At 35.6% G+C, this 18,250-nt stretch overlaps 1 protein-coding gene across 1 annotated transcript in view; it reads right to left on the reverse strand.

Annotated features, from left to right (window-relative positions):
- Positions 1 to 18,250, reverse strand: part of LOC120628394 (ras-like protein family member 10B) — a 37,195-nt gene that overhangs the window by 3,321 nt on the left and 15,624 nt on the right. Inside the window, exon 2 of the mRNA XM_039896748.1 lies at positions 8,524 to 8,672. Within this exon, the coding sequence (XP_039752682.1) occupies positions 8,524 to 8,672 (149 nt within the window). The remainder of the gene's footprint in view (positions 1 to 8,523; positions 8,673 to 18,250) is intronic.

Genomic DNA, 18,250 nt, shown 5'->3' on the forward strand with positions numbered 1-18,250 from the left:
TGCCAAGCAGCATTGTATCTGTTAAGTAGTAGTAGAGCTTTTTATAGTAGCAAAGCGGCATTGCTGTGTTCCGGTCTGAAGGGTGTGGTTGCCAGTGTAATTATAGGCACATGAGGATTATCACACACGCCTCAATGAACACAGGGCGGCAATTTGTATACGACGCATGCCCTGCTCAATTTTAGGTGATGTTTTTTCAATTAAAATAAGGTGGACCATCTGCTCGGTGCGTCAATTATAAAATTTAATATCGAATGATGGATATCATCCGATATATCTAAGACCAGCCCGCGACTACGACGCGCTTGTTTGTGTTTTCAAAGAATTCCGTAGGAAGAGTTTAATTTAGAGACGCGTGACATTCAATTTAGGTGTAGTTCTGCTGATATTTTTAGTTGCGTATTCTTATAAAACTTTTTTAAATAAAGTGTAAGAATAACTGTTTTGCTTATGTGTAGTCCCTAAACTCGCGATAACTTCTTAATTTAATATCCGATTATGTAGAAGGTAAAAGAAGTATATAATAAATAAATAAGTTTGATGATAAGTTTTATGTTATGTGTACCTACTAAGATGCGTGATGAATATTTTTATGAATTATATACATACATACTGTAGTAATAATTAAATAAATAATAATAATAATAATTAATTAATTAATAGTTTATTTTAGGTTATAGTTATGTATTAATAAAAATTATATTTTAGAGATAATCAAATAAATTCATACATACTTAGAATATACATATAAACACCCAGACACTGAAAAACTTTCACGATCGTCACACACACATTTTCCAGTAATGGGAATCGAACCCACGGACTTGGGCTCAGAAAGCAGGCGCCAATCGCCTGTCTAAAGATATAAGTTACCAAGTTTAATTTTATACACTACAGCTTATATATACCTAATATAGAACAGGCTAAAGAATAATAAATGTTTTGCCACACTCAACAGCCCAGACAAATAAAGGTGGTTGTTGGAGGACAGGGATGTTATATTTGTTGTTCTCAACAAAGGTAAATTAAAGGGATAAATAAGGGTCGCCGGAAACACACAGTGTCGGCTCTCTTGGGAGATTGTTTCTTGTTTGTTCCCTGCCGTACTAAATATATGATCACTTTAAATAGTAACCTATGTAAGGTCGTTTGAAGCATTACTAGGATATCATATAATATCGACGGCCGACTGGCGCAGTGGGCAGCGACCCTGCTTTCTGAGTCCAAGGCCGTGGGTTCGATTCCCACAACTGGAAAATGTTTGTGTGATGAGCATTAAGTGTTTTTCAGTGTCCGGGTGTTTATATGTATTTTCTAAGTATTTATGTATATATAATTCATAAAAATATTCATCAGTCATCTTAGTACCCATAACACAAGCTACGCTTACTTTGGGGCTAGGTGGCGATGTGTGTATTGTCGTAGTATATTTATTTATTTATTTATTTATAATTAAAATTGTTCTAATACCTGTTCGATTTAAGGAAATGATTATACAACGTGTAAATAAAAACCGAAACATTACTTCACAGGCTTCAGTCGTGCATTATTTACTGTCTCTGAGACTTATCTGTGAAACCAAAATGCTAATAGTTTTTGAGTAAACCCCATTATTTTTACTGAAAGAAATCAGACAGCACTTACATAAAATGCAAAATTGAAATCAAGTGACTTCTGTCACTTTATTGGTTACGAAGCGAAGCATAGGCGTGCCGGTCTTTTATCTTGAATAGGGTTGTTACAAGTAAACATTTAAAATGATTTGAATTAGTTTGTATGGAAAATAAATATGCTTCTATTGATTTAATATTTTTAGAGAGTGATTTATTATGAAATTTACTTCCACGCCCTTCAACAGTATTTCATAATTCGGGTACACGTTGTAGTTTAAAATAATGTCAGATAGCAAAATAATTGTCAAACTTACAAATGCATACATCTACGAGTGTGTTCATGAACGTTTATTCTTTAAATAATTTTCAACAGCAAATTTTGTGAGATGAACGTTTTTCACTTAAAAATTGGCACTTTTAGGAAAATAATTATGGCAAAATAAGTATTTTAAGCTTTTAAGTTTTTGTTTAATTTAATTTTGTTGTATAATTTTCGCTTGGTAATCAATTCCTAAGCAAGTATGGATAATATTATCGTTTATGTACCAGTATAATTAAGTTCTAAACTTAAAGTATAATTAACTTTCTGTTTTCTGCGTCCAAGGTGGCGGGTTCGATTCCCACGACTGGAAAAATGTTTGTGTGATGAACATGAATGTTTCTCAGTGTCTAGGTGTTTATCTGTATATTATAAGTATGTATGTGTATTATATTCATAAAAGTATTCTTCAGTCATCTTAGTACCCATAACACAAGCTACGCTTACTTTGGGGCTAGATGGCGCTGTGTGTATTGTCGTAGTATATTTATATATTTATTATTTATTTATGGTATTTTGCCATCTTTGTCCATTGTAGGGAGACCCTACCACTCGCCTAATGTCAGCTGTCCAACTAGTGGGGGTTCTACCGCGCTATACTACGTTATCCAGGCCCCCATTCCAATACATTGGGACCCTAATGTCCAACGGCCCCCTTTACCACTTTAGATTCGCAACTTTAGTAATGAACATAATATAAAACCCATCCACGTCCCCGGCAGCAATTTTCTCGAAACCGAATACATCAACACGTTCCCAAAGCCCATTTGAATGTAATGTTACTCGAAAATTTGCGAGATTATTCCCATTTCAGGAGCCAACATTGGATCCAATATGCTTTAATGTCACACTAGACCAGTCTGTTAATTAAGTCACTAGTGAGACCAACGCGAACAAAGGTTATTTTAAAACGTATTTTTTTATGAATACAAATAACCTACATCCGAAATACATGAATCGGTATTAGCGGTCAGCCTGGGCATTTCTGTAGCACCAAATTAAAAAGAAAGTTAAATGTAAAATAAATAAATATACTACGAAAATACACATGTCGTCATCTAGCCCCAAAGAAAGCGTAGCTTGTTTTATTGGTACCAAGATGACTGATGGTTTTTTTATTATGAATAATAAACATAAAATAAAATACTTAAAAAGTTACTTTTAAAGGTTGCCTGTACGAGATTGTTTGCAGCGATAAGGCATAATTAGGGGGATATATAATTTAATATAGCTGCAAGCGGTGCTAGACCTTACGGACCTTATGGTGGTTACGATTTCGGCTTCACTTTTGGAGTTCTAATCGCAGCCTCTAACTCTTCTAAGTTACGTGCGTTTTTTGTAATTAAAATATCACTTGCTTCAACGGTAAAGGATAACATCGGGAGCATCCTGCATGCCTGAGAATTCTCGATAATGTCCTCAAAGCCATTGCATTTCTACATTGTGTACTGAAAACTCCTTACTTCTTTTCCTGTTTGTTATACGTGCAATAAAGTGTTTCTTCTTCTTCTTCTTAAGATTACTTATTATCCCTATCCCTACTAATATTATATTATTTCATTATATTATATTATATTATTTATTATTAAATTATATTATCTTAATATATATAAATCTCCTGTCACGATGTTTGTCCGCGATGGACTCCTAAACTACTTAACCGATTTAAAATTAAATTGGCTCACCGTGAGCGGTCTGGTCCAACTTAAGAGATAGGATAGCTTAGATCTTTAATTATAGTCACAATTTTATTTTATTGCAAATTATTTGTCTATAATTAACAGGCACATGTTATATATATATACTACTATACTCATTTAAAGCTTAGCGATACTGAATACTTTAAAAACAAAATCAAACGCAGACGAAGTCGCGGGCAACAGCTAGTAAATTATAAATGTCAATGTAAGTTTGTTTGTTACCCTTTCACGCAAAAACAACTTAACCGATCCTCATGAAACTTTGTACACATATTCTTGGAAGTGTTAGAAGTAATATAGGATACTTTTTATCCCGACATTAAGCTCGGTTTCTTTGGGAAAGGGGATAAAAGTGTTTGACGGTTTTACACCATAACTCCGACAAATTATAACCGATTTAAATAATTATTTTTGTACTATAGAGGTTATTATATGTATTTAATTTTGGCTAAACTTTGTGCCGATCTGATGAATGTGGTTGGAGATAGGGGACAGAAATCCTCAGCGGACAGCTGCAAACCCCTATATAGTATACTTGAATTTTTATTAGAACTACAACTAAATCGAATGCCACATCAAAAAAACAAAATCAAACGCAGACGAAGTCGCGGGCAACAGCTAGTACTTATATATTTCGTCATTTGAATTTGAAAATATAATTATGCCTACTACGCTTTTATTGCTGACGATGCGGAGTATCCTATTAAATTACTTCTGAAGGATACAATATCACACTAAGTGTATTGTTATCAAAGTACCTGAGCTGTTATTAGAAACCTTACCCTCTTTATATGTACCTAACCTATTATATATAGACGTATATGCAAACTGCCTTGAGTTATATACGCTTTGTATTCAATGAATATTTAATGAAATATAGAACTAATATTCAGCGTAGGTAAGTTGTTGATATTGCCGCAGCCTAATGAGCTTAGAGCTGGTTTGGAGCACTCCGCTGTTAAGTAAGAAAATTTATCTACACGCATAGCGTAGCATTTTCCATTACGTCACCTTGTTTAATTTGCAGACCTTTTTCGTTGGGGAGCTCCTGGTTTGACTCCCAGATCGCGAGGAAACAAATTAGGGGATATATAATTTAATATAGCTGCAAGCGGTGATAGACCTTACGGACCTTACGGTGGTTACGATTTCGGCTTCACTTTTGGAGTCCTAATCGCAGCCTCTAACTCTTCTAAGTTACGTGCGTTTTTTGTAATTAAAATATCACTTGCTTCAACGGTAAAGGATAACATCGGGAGCCTCCTGCATGCCTGAGAATTCTCGATAATGTTTTCAAAGGCGTGTGAAGTCTACCAATCCGCACTGGGCACGTGTTGTATAGGTACTAAGGCCTTCACATGCTTTGAACTTCTCATTGTGGGAGAAGACCATAGCCATGTAGTTGTAATGGGTGTATATGATGAAAGCTGTCTCTAAAAAGTTAGTCCGCCACCATCTTAGACTGCATCATCGCTTGCTACTTGTACTAGAAAAAAAAATAGGCAACCGTAGTGTCTCTGCTCTAGTACGAGCTAAGAACAAGTTTTCAAGTTCTGTTACATAAAACCATACTCGCAAATGTGATGACAATTCCAATGTGGTGTGATTTTTTTATGTTATATTTGTGATAAGTTGAGATTGCCATCAAGGACTTGCCGTCAATTTGTATCACAATAAAAGTAAAAGCTTGTCTATCTTAAGTAAGTAAAAGAGGAATCTACTGACTCACTCACTCACATATTGATAGCTTTATTTCAAAGCATAGATATAGGGTAAGCAGGAGTTCGAAGTCTATATGAAAGTCCTATGTTTTTCAAGTTAGGTTAGGTTAGGACACCGTAATACGCATTTAGGCTAGTAATTGTAAATAAAAAATACTTATATCAACCTTTTTTTTTTGGTGATCACCTGTAAAGGATGGAAAAATTGGAGATGAAAGAATTTTTTTTTTCATTAATAAAACAACAGACTACCAATAAAGAAAAAGGTGTTTCTTTTAAAACCCTAAAGTTTATCCAAATCTAACCCTAAAGTGGTAAATCATGGTTTGGGAGTTTATATGAATGTCCAATGTTTTTAAAGTAAGAGACCGCTAAAACGAGTTGTCAGGGCTGCACGTACAACACACGAGAAGTTTTAAATGCGGAAACCAGCCCAGGATTATTTAATTAAGGTGGTTAAGCTAGGACAGCAGCATACGGGATGAACGGATTCCTTGAAACTTTATTTTAAGTAATAAACCGCAATATATTAATATAATTAAGCACCAAAGTGTGTCTGTCAGTCTATTTGCGGCCATCTACTGAATAAACTATTGAACTGATCTTAAAGAAATAAACCGGTAGCTTCCTCTCTGGAAAAGGGCAAAAGCACCTTAGAGGATCTTCTTAAGCTCACGGTAAATCAGGAATCCTACGCAGACGAAGCCTCAGGCATCCGATTGAATCACACACTACTAATTTTTAATTTCAGGGCAAATCTAGATTTTATTGCCGGCGAAGTCACGGGCAACAGCTACATAAACTACCTACCTAAGGAAAACATAAATAAGAACTAAGTAAGAATTATTTTCCAGCTATACAAAACAAGTAAAATAATGTTAAGCGGAAATGTAAGTAGGAATTCTGAGAGAGTTTTCCTTTACGTCACTTCAATTTTCATTTTATACTTCAATTTAAAAATGTTGAAACTTTACGAACGCAATGTGGTGGAAAATAGTATGAGGCATTTTATTTTAGGTATCTTTTCAGCTGTCACAACATCTGTGGTGAAATAAGTAATGAAAATAAGTGAACACTTTAATGAAAATATTTTATGCCAACGTTGGTTTTAGCTACGCTTTACTAAAAGCCTAATTAAATTTTATAAAGCGATGCCTGCAGCAGTTTCGCATTTAGGTAGCCCAGTATTCATTTTATATGGTTAAATTTTGACCTGGTAGTATAATAATGTACATTTAATATCCTCTTTTACCCGCACACTAATATATTCCTAGATATAGCTGGAAAATTACCTTCCAACTCATTTTACATTATATTAGTGCTATTGAATTAGTCTCTGACTGTAATGTAATCTAAGCCGTCTGCATAACTTAATATCGTTCGTGATGTACCGAGCTTTTACTGTTATACTTACTAATATTATAAATGCGAAAGTGTGTTTGTTTGTTTGTCCTTCCTTAATGCACGAGTTAGTGAAAAGTACAGTCAGTAACATCCTCATCATATTTGCGGATCCTTGGAACACCGTTTGTAACCATTGCCTACAGTACAGTGAGAAATGTAATAGCACCATGTTTTTGGCTTAACTATTTTTTTGATATTTTGAGAAGAAGTATAATTACTATTAGGTAAAACTATTGTAAAGTTGATTGAATTGTTGTAATTATGTTTGTGTTTCTGTTTTTTTTTTGTATTTTCTTTTTTTTTTATGTTCTCGTTTTAATCTGCTATCTATAAAATTAGTGTTAACCGTACTAATGGAATTAATAAAAAAAAATATCATATCGACCTATTACCGGCCCACTTAAGGGAAGGGGTTAAGGCTGTAGTCCACCACGCTGGCCCAGTGCGGATTGGTGAACTCCACATACCTTTGAGAAAATTGCGGGCAACAGCTATGATAGACATAAAGCGAATCGCAGATTGGTGCAAGGACAACTTACCATACGCCTTTTTCAGAACTGAAAATTCGCAAGACGTCAGAATCCTGTATTTATTAATTATCACCAGTCTATTAAAGTTTATTAAACTTCCTCTTCGACTTTTATAGGAGAGGGTTGTAGCGCATAGACCTACAAGGGTGCTTCGATGCAGGTTGGTGGGCTTTCACGATAATGTTAGTGATAGTTATCATCGGGACTAATTATTAACGTGCTCTCCGAGGTAAAGGACAACTAACCAATTACATACTCAAGACTGGCACTGAGCGTTTATAACAGAAATACCCAATATTTATCTGGACCTGACTAACCTGAAACTAGATACTCCTAATCCGTAGATGAACGTACCTATAATAGCATAACATATTTATTCAAATAGGCACATAGATGGCACTTTTGGTGCGTACATTACATGTAAAATATGGCATAAAAGTGAGTTGATGGCGATAATTAAATTCGTCATCTTAAAACAAAAGCTACGAGGGTTCCAAACGCGCTCTGGTCTAAGAAGAAGCTCACAAACTTAGCCGGATGCTTTTTTTTGGTATCACCATCTCACATTTAAAAGTATTAAAGAAGCAGCCTGGTTAGAGCAATAATTAAATAACACCCAAGCATTTTTATCGTTGACGTAAAAATTGTTTCAGGAATTGGATACAAACTTTCCTGAAATTATTTTAATGATAGGCACGTTAATCTACGGATTAGGAATTAGTTAGGTTAAGATAGATAAATTAATACCAAAGGTAACTTATCCGAGGGATAGGTATGTAATCTTTGGCCACCGTTAAAGCCCTTCGAACGACATAATCTCAATCAGAATCGAATTCAGCCATTATTTAGACCCTAGCTATTGATTATGATTTTGAGGTAAGCGGAAGCCACTGAAGCCACTAGGCGGCTTCGGCTTCCCAGGAGGACGTACCACGCACGCACCTATAACTTTTCGTGACCATGTGTAATTATAAATCACTCGCTTTAACGGTGAAGCATTACATCGTGAGAAAATCTACATGCCTGTGAGTTGTTCATAAAGTTTTTCTAAGGCGTGTGTCTACCGATCTGCACTTGGGCAGCGTGGTGGACTACTGCCTATAACCTTATCTTTCTGAGAAGGAGGCTCCAGTTCTACAGGTCTAGGGCCGATGATGATGAAGATGATGAATAAATAGATTGAAAACGGTTCACGTATCAGAAGCATGAGCTTTCGGGACTGTACTCTATAATCACCTGTATGATGCTCGTCTTCCCAACAGCAGGGGCACCCAGTAGAACAACCTTGATCAGGTCCAGACTCTCAGGGCTGGGCTCCACGCTGGGTGCACCTCCAACTGTCATGCTGCCCACGCCGCCGCGCTCCAAGTAGTCCAAGTCCAGCTCTAAAGGAAGAAAAGATGGATTTATTAAATATTATGAAAATTAAGCTTAATTTGCTTTACTCCGTGAAAAGCAGGAGAATCTGTTACACCATAGTGTTATTTATAATTTCTTCCATCCTTATACTCCACACCAAATAGATCTTCGGCAACGTACCCTCTATGCACGCTTCGCTCCAAAACCGGAGCATTCTCAGCAAATGTTGACTTTACATTGATTAATTGTTAAGTGTCGCCTTTTACCCCCACTTTATCTATCTAAGCCCCTCCAACCTCATTAGTGCCTCTGAATATGTTCAATAGAGGCGAACAGAGTTTTTCACTTAACAATTACGCGTGCTTCTATCCAATATGATTTATTAAAATATCAAACCTATCGCACAGAATTAAGAACAAACAGAAACCACGTATACAACGAATATTGAAGTTAGGAGTAAATATAACCCAAAGTACCAAAATGTTGCCTATAACATTCGTTATTTGGCGTGCGGTGAGAAAACTATTGATGATACATACAAATTATGTACCTATTACATCATTAAAGTATTCATTATTACCTATAAAATATCGCAAGCGAATGTCTAACCGTTAAAGTTAATTCGTAATAACAGCTTATGTGTTTTAAAATTTTATAAGATCGCCGGTAGAAACAAAAGTGGATTAAATTAGTATCGCAGTATTAATTCTTATTGAAATAAATTGTTTTATCATCAAGAGTATTTGTATTGCAGTTGAATACTTAATAATTTATTCCAATCGGACATTTAATTTACACTTAATGAAAAAGTTCGTTTTAAAAACTACGCCCGATTTTCCTTTTTTATTTTTTAACTTGAAAATTTCTCCCAAACTGTTCCTACGGGGTGCTAAGTTGAAGACAACAGCTAGTATTAAATAAAAAAATAAACTGCGACTATAAACACATCGCCATCTAGCCCCAAAGTTAGCGTAGCTTGTGTTATCGGTACTAAAAGACTGATGAATATTTTTATGAATAATATACATAAATACATATAAAATACAGGTAAACAGCCAGACACTGAAAATCATTCATGTTAATCACACAAACATTTTCGAGTTGTGGGAATCGAACCCACGGCCTTGGAAAGCAGGGTCGCTACCCACTGCTCCAATCGGCCATCAAGTATAAGTATAAAGCCTGAGATATGAAAGCCTTCTTCTGTTGTTATGTTTCGCAACTCTTAATCTACTAACGATAAAAACAATAATAATAACTTTCATAACAAGATAAAAGGACTCGTGTGTAGGATGACCTAATTCCATCCTCCCTTCAACTCAAAGCTCTGTGGATCATATAACGTAATCTCTTTACCGTCAATGTATGAAATAAGACTTAGATGAATGTAATTTGTTTGGGATGATTGCTTTTGAAGGGTATGTTTTATCCCTACATTTAAGACTGACGACCTTCCTTAGCATGGGCAAGAGACCATTATCTCAACGGGGAAAGGATACAAATGTACCTTCTCCCACAGCTTTATCAACTCTCAGAGCATTGGCGCACAATAGCAAATAATATCCAAATATATGTGTAATAATAAACGGGGGTAAACTTGTCCTATTCCATGATTTTTTTTAATTTATTTATTATTTATGTACCATAAATTGTGATTGTGAACATAAGATACATTAAGTGTACAAAGGAAAGCTTATCTCTATAAGAGATCTCTTCCAGCTACCCCAGGATGTGAGTAAGAAGATTTAATTGTGGTATAGGTCAAATAAAGGTACAATATACTTCATAATAACTACAAAATACATAAAAATAATATAATAAATATTATATAATATTAATATAATTATATATCTATAATAAGTAAACAGTGATAAATATACTATGACAACGATAGATAATGCTCCTTTACATTGTGTTTAAAAGAGTGCACCGATCGGCATTGTCTAATATGTTCTGGTAGTAAGTTCCAAAGGTGTGTAGCGTGGACGGAGAAAGATTTCTGGAAGAAAATAGTATTATATGAAGGGACATCAAGAGGATTTTTTGACACGCAAGACCGCAAGGGTCTCGTAGGCGGAAGACATAGCTTTATACGCTCACACAAATAACCAGGAGAAGAAGAATTATAAAGGATGATGTAAAGGACAGTTAAAATATCGTAAAGAAGTATCGTAGGATGTTGTAAAGGAGAGTTATAATACGATCACGTGCTTTAACAGATTGACACGTTAATTATATCCCTCACGTTTATTATATTAACGTGGGATATACTCGGGGGATAAAATTTTTGAATACCTGTGCTAGCCCTGGTGGTGCAGTGAATAAATGAACACCAAACAAAAAGTTACAGAAAAAAATTTAAATTACAACACTATCAACACCACAGCGTATACAATGTGGCGGCTAACATGGAGACCTCTTGTAAGCAACCAATGGCGTAGAAGAAATACAGAAAAGTTGTACAGTGCAGAAGTGGTGAGCACTGAGGTTCTAAGATGAAGATCATGGGAGCGATTCCCGATAGGGACAATTGGGAATTTATGAATAAATGATAACAGAATTATTTCTGATCTAGTGTAGTGTGAGGGTTCGGCCGTGGCTAGATACCCTATCGAAAAATGTACCGCTAATTTAGCGTATCGGTACGAGGTCGCGTACAAGCTGATTAGGGATATGGGCTTAATATACTCGTAACTGCCATGAGAGGCCAGGTACAGTGAAGTGCTGGCTTATAGTAGAATTAAAAAAATACTATATTTGCCCGTTATAAACCCACCACGTTGCAAAGCCTGCCTGTTGCTCGACTCTTATAGATTGTAGCCTATGACTGCCTCATGAGCTATGAAATGCGCAAACATATTCTATTTATTTTATAGCTGTGATAAGTATATATTTTGACCAGGACATTTAAAAGCACTCAGCAGAGTTGTTAACGGTAATAGGATTAGTAGAATTAAGGCTAAGAGGAGCCAAGAGATTCTCTAATGCTAAGCGAACAATTTAAAGACATTGCAATTGAATTTTTCCCGGAGAAGAACGCCCATTTGCAATGAGCGAGGTTTCATGCGAAGTAGTCGCCTGCGAATTAAATTTTCTGTAGGCCAAATTACTTTTTTAAAGTTTCTGGAAGCTACCAGATTGGAATGTTCATGTAGGTTTGTACTACAGAGTTTATGATGGTGTGAAAAAAGAGTCTTAGCTAAGCAAATCTTTTTACTTCTTTTTAAATTTCTTTAGAATCATTATGAATTGAAACCCAATGGAGCGAAAATGCGTCACGGTAAAGAAAGAAACACATAAGTGTATGGGAGATAATTCGATAGAAACATTCCACATTTCACATCACACTTGCTCGTAACGAGTACCTTATAACATCCATATAAGTCTCATAATCCAAGATATTAGACACGCGTGTTTTATTGAAAATTACCTTACTTGGGCTTTATTTATTATGACTCGATTAAGTATAGTATGTAGCGCACTGCAAGTTATATGTATGAAGATGGACCACTTTTAATTTTGCCGGATATGTAAACCTAGCCCGGATATTTTTAACCAACAAAAAGGTTTTATTCGGCTAAAAATAGTAGGCATTTCATTTTCGCATTTTGGTCTATTGTTAATAATTTAAAATGTCCAGTTTAAATTGGAAAGTAGTGCAATAGTAGATTTTACTCCGCCGGCTTTCTTAGCACATTCGCTTTTAACTGACGCCCCGATTTGCCGCCGATTGTAAATGCAATGTAACATCACTTGATTCATAATCTACTATTGTTTCCTATTTTATTTACCATAGAAACTGAATAATTAATTATATACTGAATAATCTATACTTATAATAAAACTGTAACTGAAAGATACAAGATACTGTACAAAGATACTGTACATTTAATATATTTTGAAAATTTTGACCGGGGATGCTTTATAATCGATACTGAGGCCAAAACGGATTATAATTTAGTTTTTGTCTATCTGTTTGTCTGTCCGGGCATCAAGTGAAAACTACTAAACGGATTCAAATAAAACTTGGTATAGTGGTAGTGGGTCAACATATAGGCTACTTTTTATCCCGGTAAACAATAAGTTTCCTCCGGGAAATGGGATGAACATTTTTATCAATTTTACTTCATAGCTCCGTTAAATTTGAACCGATTTTAATAATTCTTTTTTTATTTAAAAGTGTATACTATCAAGCACGTACGGTCTTATTTTAATAAGGATATAATAAATATTTTTAGAGATACAGAACATAATTCTTCACAAATAACTGTTAGTCGCAGGGCAACGATCGAAGGATGGTAATCCTACAAATATTAAAAATGCGAAAGTTTGTGAGGATGGATGTATGTATGTATGTATCAACTAAAATACCACGTAAAATAAAAGTAGGTATATAGCTACCCACGATGATTATGATGTTAGCATGAGATATATTCTAGCTTCTCGATTGATATATACATACGCGGACGAAGTCGTGGGGGTCGAAGTCGTCTAGTACTGAATAATATGTCCCCATTCATTTATTTTCACATAGTTTCCGAAGTGGCGTGTACCTACTGAAAATTATTTGAGCGGACGAACTATACTTTACTTCCTGCGCGTGAATATTATAAATGTTAAAGAGTGTTTGTTTGTATGTCATGTCTTTCACGCCCTAACTAAGCTACATATCAAATTGATTTTTGGCATAGAGTTAGTTAAAAGGGCGGAGAGTAACATAGGTTGTTCAAATCCTTTTGTCAGTCCTTCTTTACCTGCACTCTGTGGGGTTATTGTACCCAAAGGCCTCTGAATGCTCTTCGAGTCCAATATATTGGTATCTTCAGGATAATGCTGGGATTGCCTCGCTACTATAGCGGGTCTGGTGTTTTTGCGGAGAACCGAGTTGATGGCTTCTTTTGGCACAGTTATTAGGAAAAATATCGCGTCCCTCAAACGTAGGATCGAGAGCAGCTCCAATATTGATCAGAAGGCTTTAGCTGACTGGCAGGATAGTGTATTTAAATCGCACTAGATGTCAGCTTTAGTATGTAGTAACATTAATTATATTAACTAGAATAGTTATTAAGTTTATTTTGAATTACTAATACATGGACCTTTGTAGTCTGAAATAAATGCATCATGCTAGTATGATATAATCTCGACGGCCGATTGGCGCAGTTTGCAGCGACCCTGCTTTCTGAGTCCAAGGCCGTGGGTTCGATTCCTACAACTGGAAAATGTTTGTGTGATCAAAATTGATGTTTTTCAGTGTCTGGGTGTTTATCTGTATTTAATATGTCTATTATCTATAAAAATATTCAACAGTGCTCTTAGTACCCATAACACAAGCTTTGCTTACTTTAGGGCTAGATGGCGATGTGTGTAATGTCGTATTTATAAAAAAAAAAGATGAAGCCGCTGACACAGCCTAGTATGGTATAATTATTCAAACAGCGTTCGTCCCAAATCCGTATAATTCACGGTCTATTTACCCTGTTACAGCTCTGAAATACTGAACAGTAATTCTAAGAAAAATTGATGGAACCCCAGACGGATGGCGTGCCACAAATCATAAGGGTCTGTGACAAATAATAATGTTAGAGCCTTTGATCCATTCCCTTTGTACATTTTCCTTTCGCCTTTGACGAGTTCCTTGAGGCGTTTCTATTAATATTTCATTCGGAGCTTGCGGGAAATGGGCTTTGGGGAAGCGATTTATTCCTACAGGCATTTCGGCCACGACTGATTGGATTTTAGCTGGCTATTGGCGATGCAAAGTAAGTGAAGCAACGTTGACACACGTCAGTAGTTGGATGGGTGACCGAATCTGAATTTGGTATTCAATAATTCCATTACGAGTCAGCCCTTGACTTGTCTCACCTGTTGTTAAGCCTAATGCAGTTTGCTGTGGTTTCTTCACGACATCGTTTTTTTATACAAGCTATGGGATATTATCCGAAGCAAACGTTGTTATTATTTTATTACTACTATTATTATTAAATGGAGGCTAACCCCGGAGCTATTACCATTTTTTCTTTGAATTTGACATAAAAAAAGTTGATACAGAAACTTTAAGATTTGCATGTCGCAGACTGCAAACAAATATGTATATTAGTTTTTGATCTGGTTCAATAATATCGAATAACTTAATCGAATAATTATTCACGATTTACCTGATATAATTAGTAAATTAATTATATGATTCTAATTTCACCGATTCTTTCACCGAGAACGATAAATTTTTAGCGAGTCCAATGGGCTATATTTAATTTAATTAAAATTAATAATAGTTTATTAGTATTATAATACGTGTAAAAATGAACAAGAAAAAAAAACTAATATAATGTAGCAAAATAAGACTTAATTAAATCTAAAATGTCTTTGAAATCATTGCAATGAGTCAAAGTGCTTGAGATTCTGGAAAAAAACGCTACCGAACTGAGCTTAGTTATAGGGTAGTAATTTAAAGAAACTTTTTATATGCCCATCGACATCGTTCCCAGTTGCGTATACATATTGTGTTATTCTGACAGGGTAGATATTAAGGCCGCTATCCCACTGGCGTTTTACGATCGTTGGCGCTTCTCCAACGTCTGCGCAGCGCCAACGTTGAGCAGATGTCACGAGTTTCTAATGGTAAAACGCCAACGTTAATATAAAATTCTGATTCATTATTTTTAATATTATTAGAGTACTGTGCGAACATTACAGCATTCACTTTCTTGTAATCGATTGGACCATAAAGGACTTTCCCAAAATTTACGATGGGACTTTCTTTTTCTTTAACGTAATCTTCGTCGAAGTAGCAAAGCCAATAGTAGTGTTTCTTCGTCGAAATCCATTTTGTCTCTGATTATACACCTCAAATCGCATCATGTGTGCGACGTTAACGTTGCGTTCAGGGGATGTAACGCTTGCCTCTAGAAACTCTCGTCGTTAACGTCGCGTCTGCTCAACGTTGGAGCTGCGCAACGTTGGAGAAGCGCCAACGCTCGTAAAACGCCAGTGGGTTAGCGGCCTTAGTAGACAGCTATGATATTAAAATAGTTTTGTTTTATTAATAGAAGCTGTCTTTGTATGCCACTAAAAGTTTTGACCAATAATAAAGTCCATACAAATTAATATAGCTTGGTAATCTCCCTAGCGAAAAGAAAAGCAAACGAGCAATAGTGTCACCTAATTTTAAGTGATTACAGCCGGCCATGAACATCTGCAGCACTAGAGGCTACCAATGCACGGCTTTTCAGAAAATCGTTTAATAATACCAATAAAGTTTTGAAAGTTTGATTCCCATACCGAACGTCAAGTTAACAAGTTTTGCTCCAAATAACTTGATCTTTAACACAAATTGCTTAAGCAATCGAATGGAGCGTAGTAAATGAACTAGTGTAGGTAACCGTAATCGTGCCATTAGCTACATCGTTTTATCAGATACATAGATATTTAACGTGTAAGTACCTAGTACCTCCGAAACAACAAAGTAATTCCTAGAACAGTCATAATCGAAATGTTTCTAGATTATGTGTTGTTCAATTTCCGAGTAAAAGTTCTAGGACTACTTCAGGTAATGATATCTCCGTTTAACGGCATAGTGAATTCTCAATTTATCACTCCTTCCTCCTAGTAGAAGAAGAAGTCTTTCATGGTACCTTTATCTCTTATTCAAATAATGGTGGTTGCAATTTCCAACATACGCAGCACAACGGTGGACTCCTATCCGAGGTGGGACTAGAAACAAATCCGATTGCGAGCCCTACAACAGCGCATGGACACTTTGTAAGAGTGTAGCTCTAGCGGTGCAGTACGCGTATTTAAATGAAACAGCGCATGGACACTGGAGTGTACCTCACAGCAGTGCGTTCTGCATTCGAGTATCTTTACGTCAGACGTCAAGTCAGGGCGATGCTCACTGCGGGGACTAGTATGCCACAAGCCTAAACCCAGCATCACATAAAACAACGGATTACAATCATATCAGATTTACCACGTTAACGAATCATATTAGGTTTAATACGTAATAGCATCACAGTGCGATGCAGTCCTACTCCTACTCTAACGAAACTATTAGATTATCATTTCCAATTTCAATTTTATAAAATAATACCATCGCTCCGTAACATTATTTCAAATAGCACTACGTTCACAACACTACGTAAAGAGAAAAACGATTTATTATTTCGTTTTCAATTCCTTATTTCGTTTTACAACGATGAGATAGTTTATTAAATACATTTAATAAACTATCTCATCGTTGTAAAAAAAAACAAGTGGCATTTAATGAGTAAAATTTGAGGCTAGCCTAAAACCTTTTATATTTGATATTTTTTTTTACATTGAAATGGATGTAGTATCAATTTTTACCACATTAGTGCTAGCAGGGTGCACGTCACCTATTTTGCTTTCATTTATTATAATGTCATCATGTTGAAAATACAGGCCCGACGAAGAGAGCTTAACATGTTCTCTGAGGCACGAGGATGTTTAATGTCGAACTTTACAACTCCGGGCTGATACTGGGAAATTCACTAATTGATCAACGAGAGTTGCGTCTAGTTTGCGTAAAGTTTGAAATGCTTTATACGCAAGATATGTATATCAGTTGAAGCACAGATAGCAAAATAATACATAAGCAGCCAGAAACGTTTTCACATTTGCAAGACCAAGAGTCAAAATTGCAAGAATTATATTACAAAATAAATTCATCATCATCCTCATCATATCAACCCAGTACCGGCCAACTAGGCCAGATAAGCGTTTAGGCTGTAGTCCACCAAGCTAGCACAGTGCAGATTGGTGGACTTCACACGTCTTTGAGTACATTATGGAGAACTCTCAGGCATGCAGGATGCTCACGATGTTTTCCTCACCGTTGAAGCAAGTGATATTTCAATTACATAAAACGCACATAACTTAGAAAAGTTAGATGAACGTGCTGGGACTCGAACTCAGTCCCCCCGAAAATAAAGCCGAAGTCCTAACCACCGCTTCGACCAGTTAAGGCTTAATAAAAAGTATAAATATGTTAGACTTATTTCTCCTAGTTTTTTAAGTAGGCACAATGTAATTCCTTTGAGAACACTTGAGCACTTTCAATACAAGTAGTTTGTCTATTGGGTATCAAAGCGTGGATTCAGCTACCTTTTTATTCTGCGTTATTTTATAACGCAGAATTTATCAATCTTTCTTTGTTGTTTGTAATCGTTAAAGTCAAAACTTTCTATAATTAAATAATTGATAAGCATTTTTGGTAGGTGTAGGTACATATTTTCTTAAAAATTGTAGTGAGTAAAACTTACTTGATTATTACACAAACGCACAGAGCACAGATGCCCACAACAAATTTATATCATCTCACATTGTCACTTGTCATAAGTAAGTAGGACATACCCAAAATTTTTGTCTGCTTAGTACAATTCCCTCGAACATTATTTTCGTCTTCCTTTTCCTGTTTTGATGTGTTATCCAATCTATTCATTTCCGGAAATCAAGTAAACTCACACTCAGCACATTTTCAGTTATAAACATTTTTTGAATTTCAAAAGCATAGATTTTTAAGTCGACTGACTTCTAAGTTTTCACTTGCACTTTTTTAACAATTTCATTGTTTTTATTTTATATTATT

Source organism: Pararge aegeria, chromosome 12 (genome assembly GCF_905163445.1).
Source record: "Pararge aegeria chromosome 12, ilParAegt1.1, whole genome shotgun sequence".
NCBI classification, from domain to species: Eukaryota; Metazoa; Arthropoda; class Insecta; order Lepidoptera; family Nymphalidae; genus Pararge; species Pararge aegeria.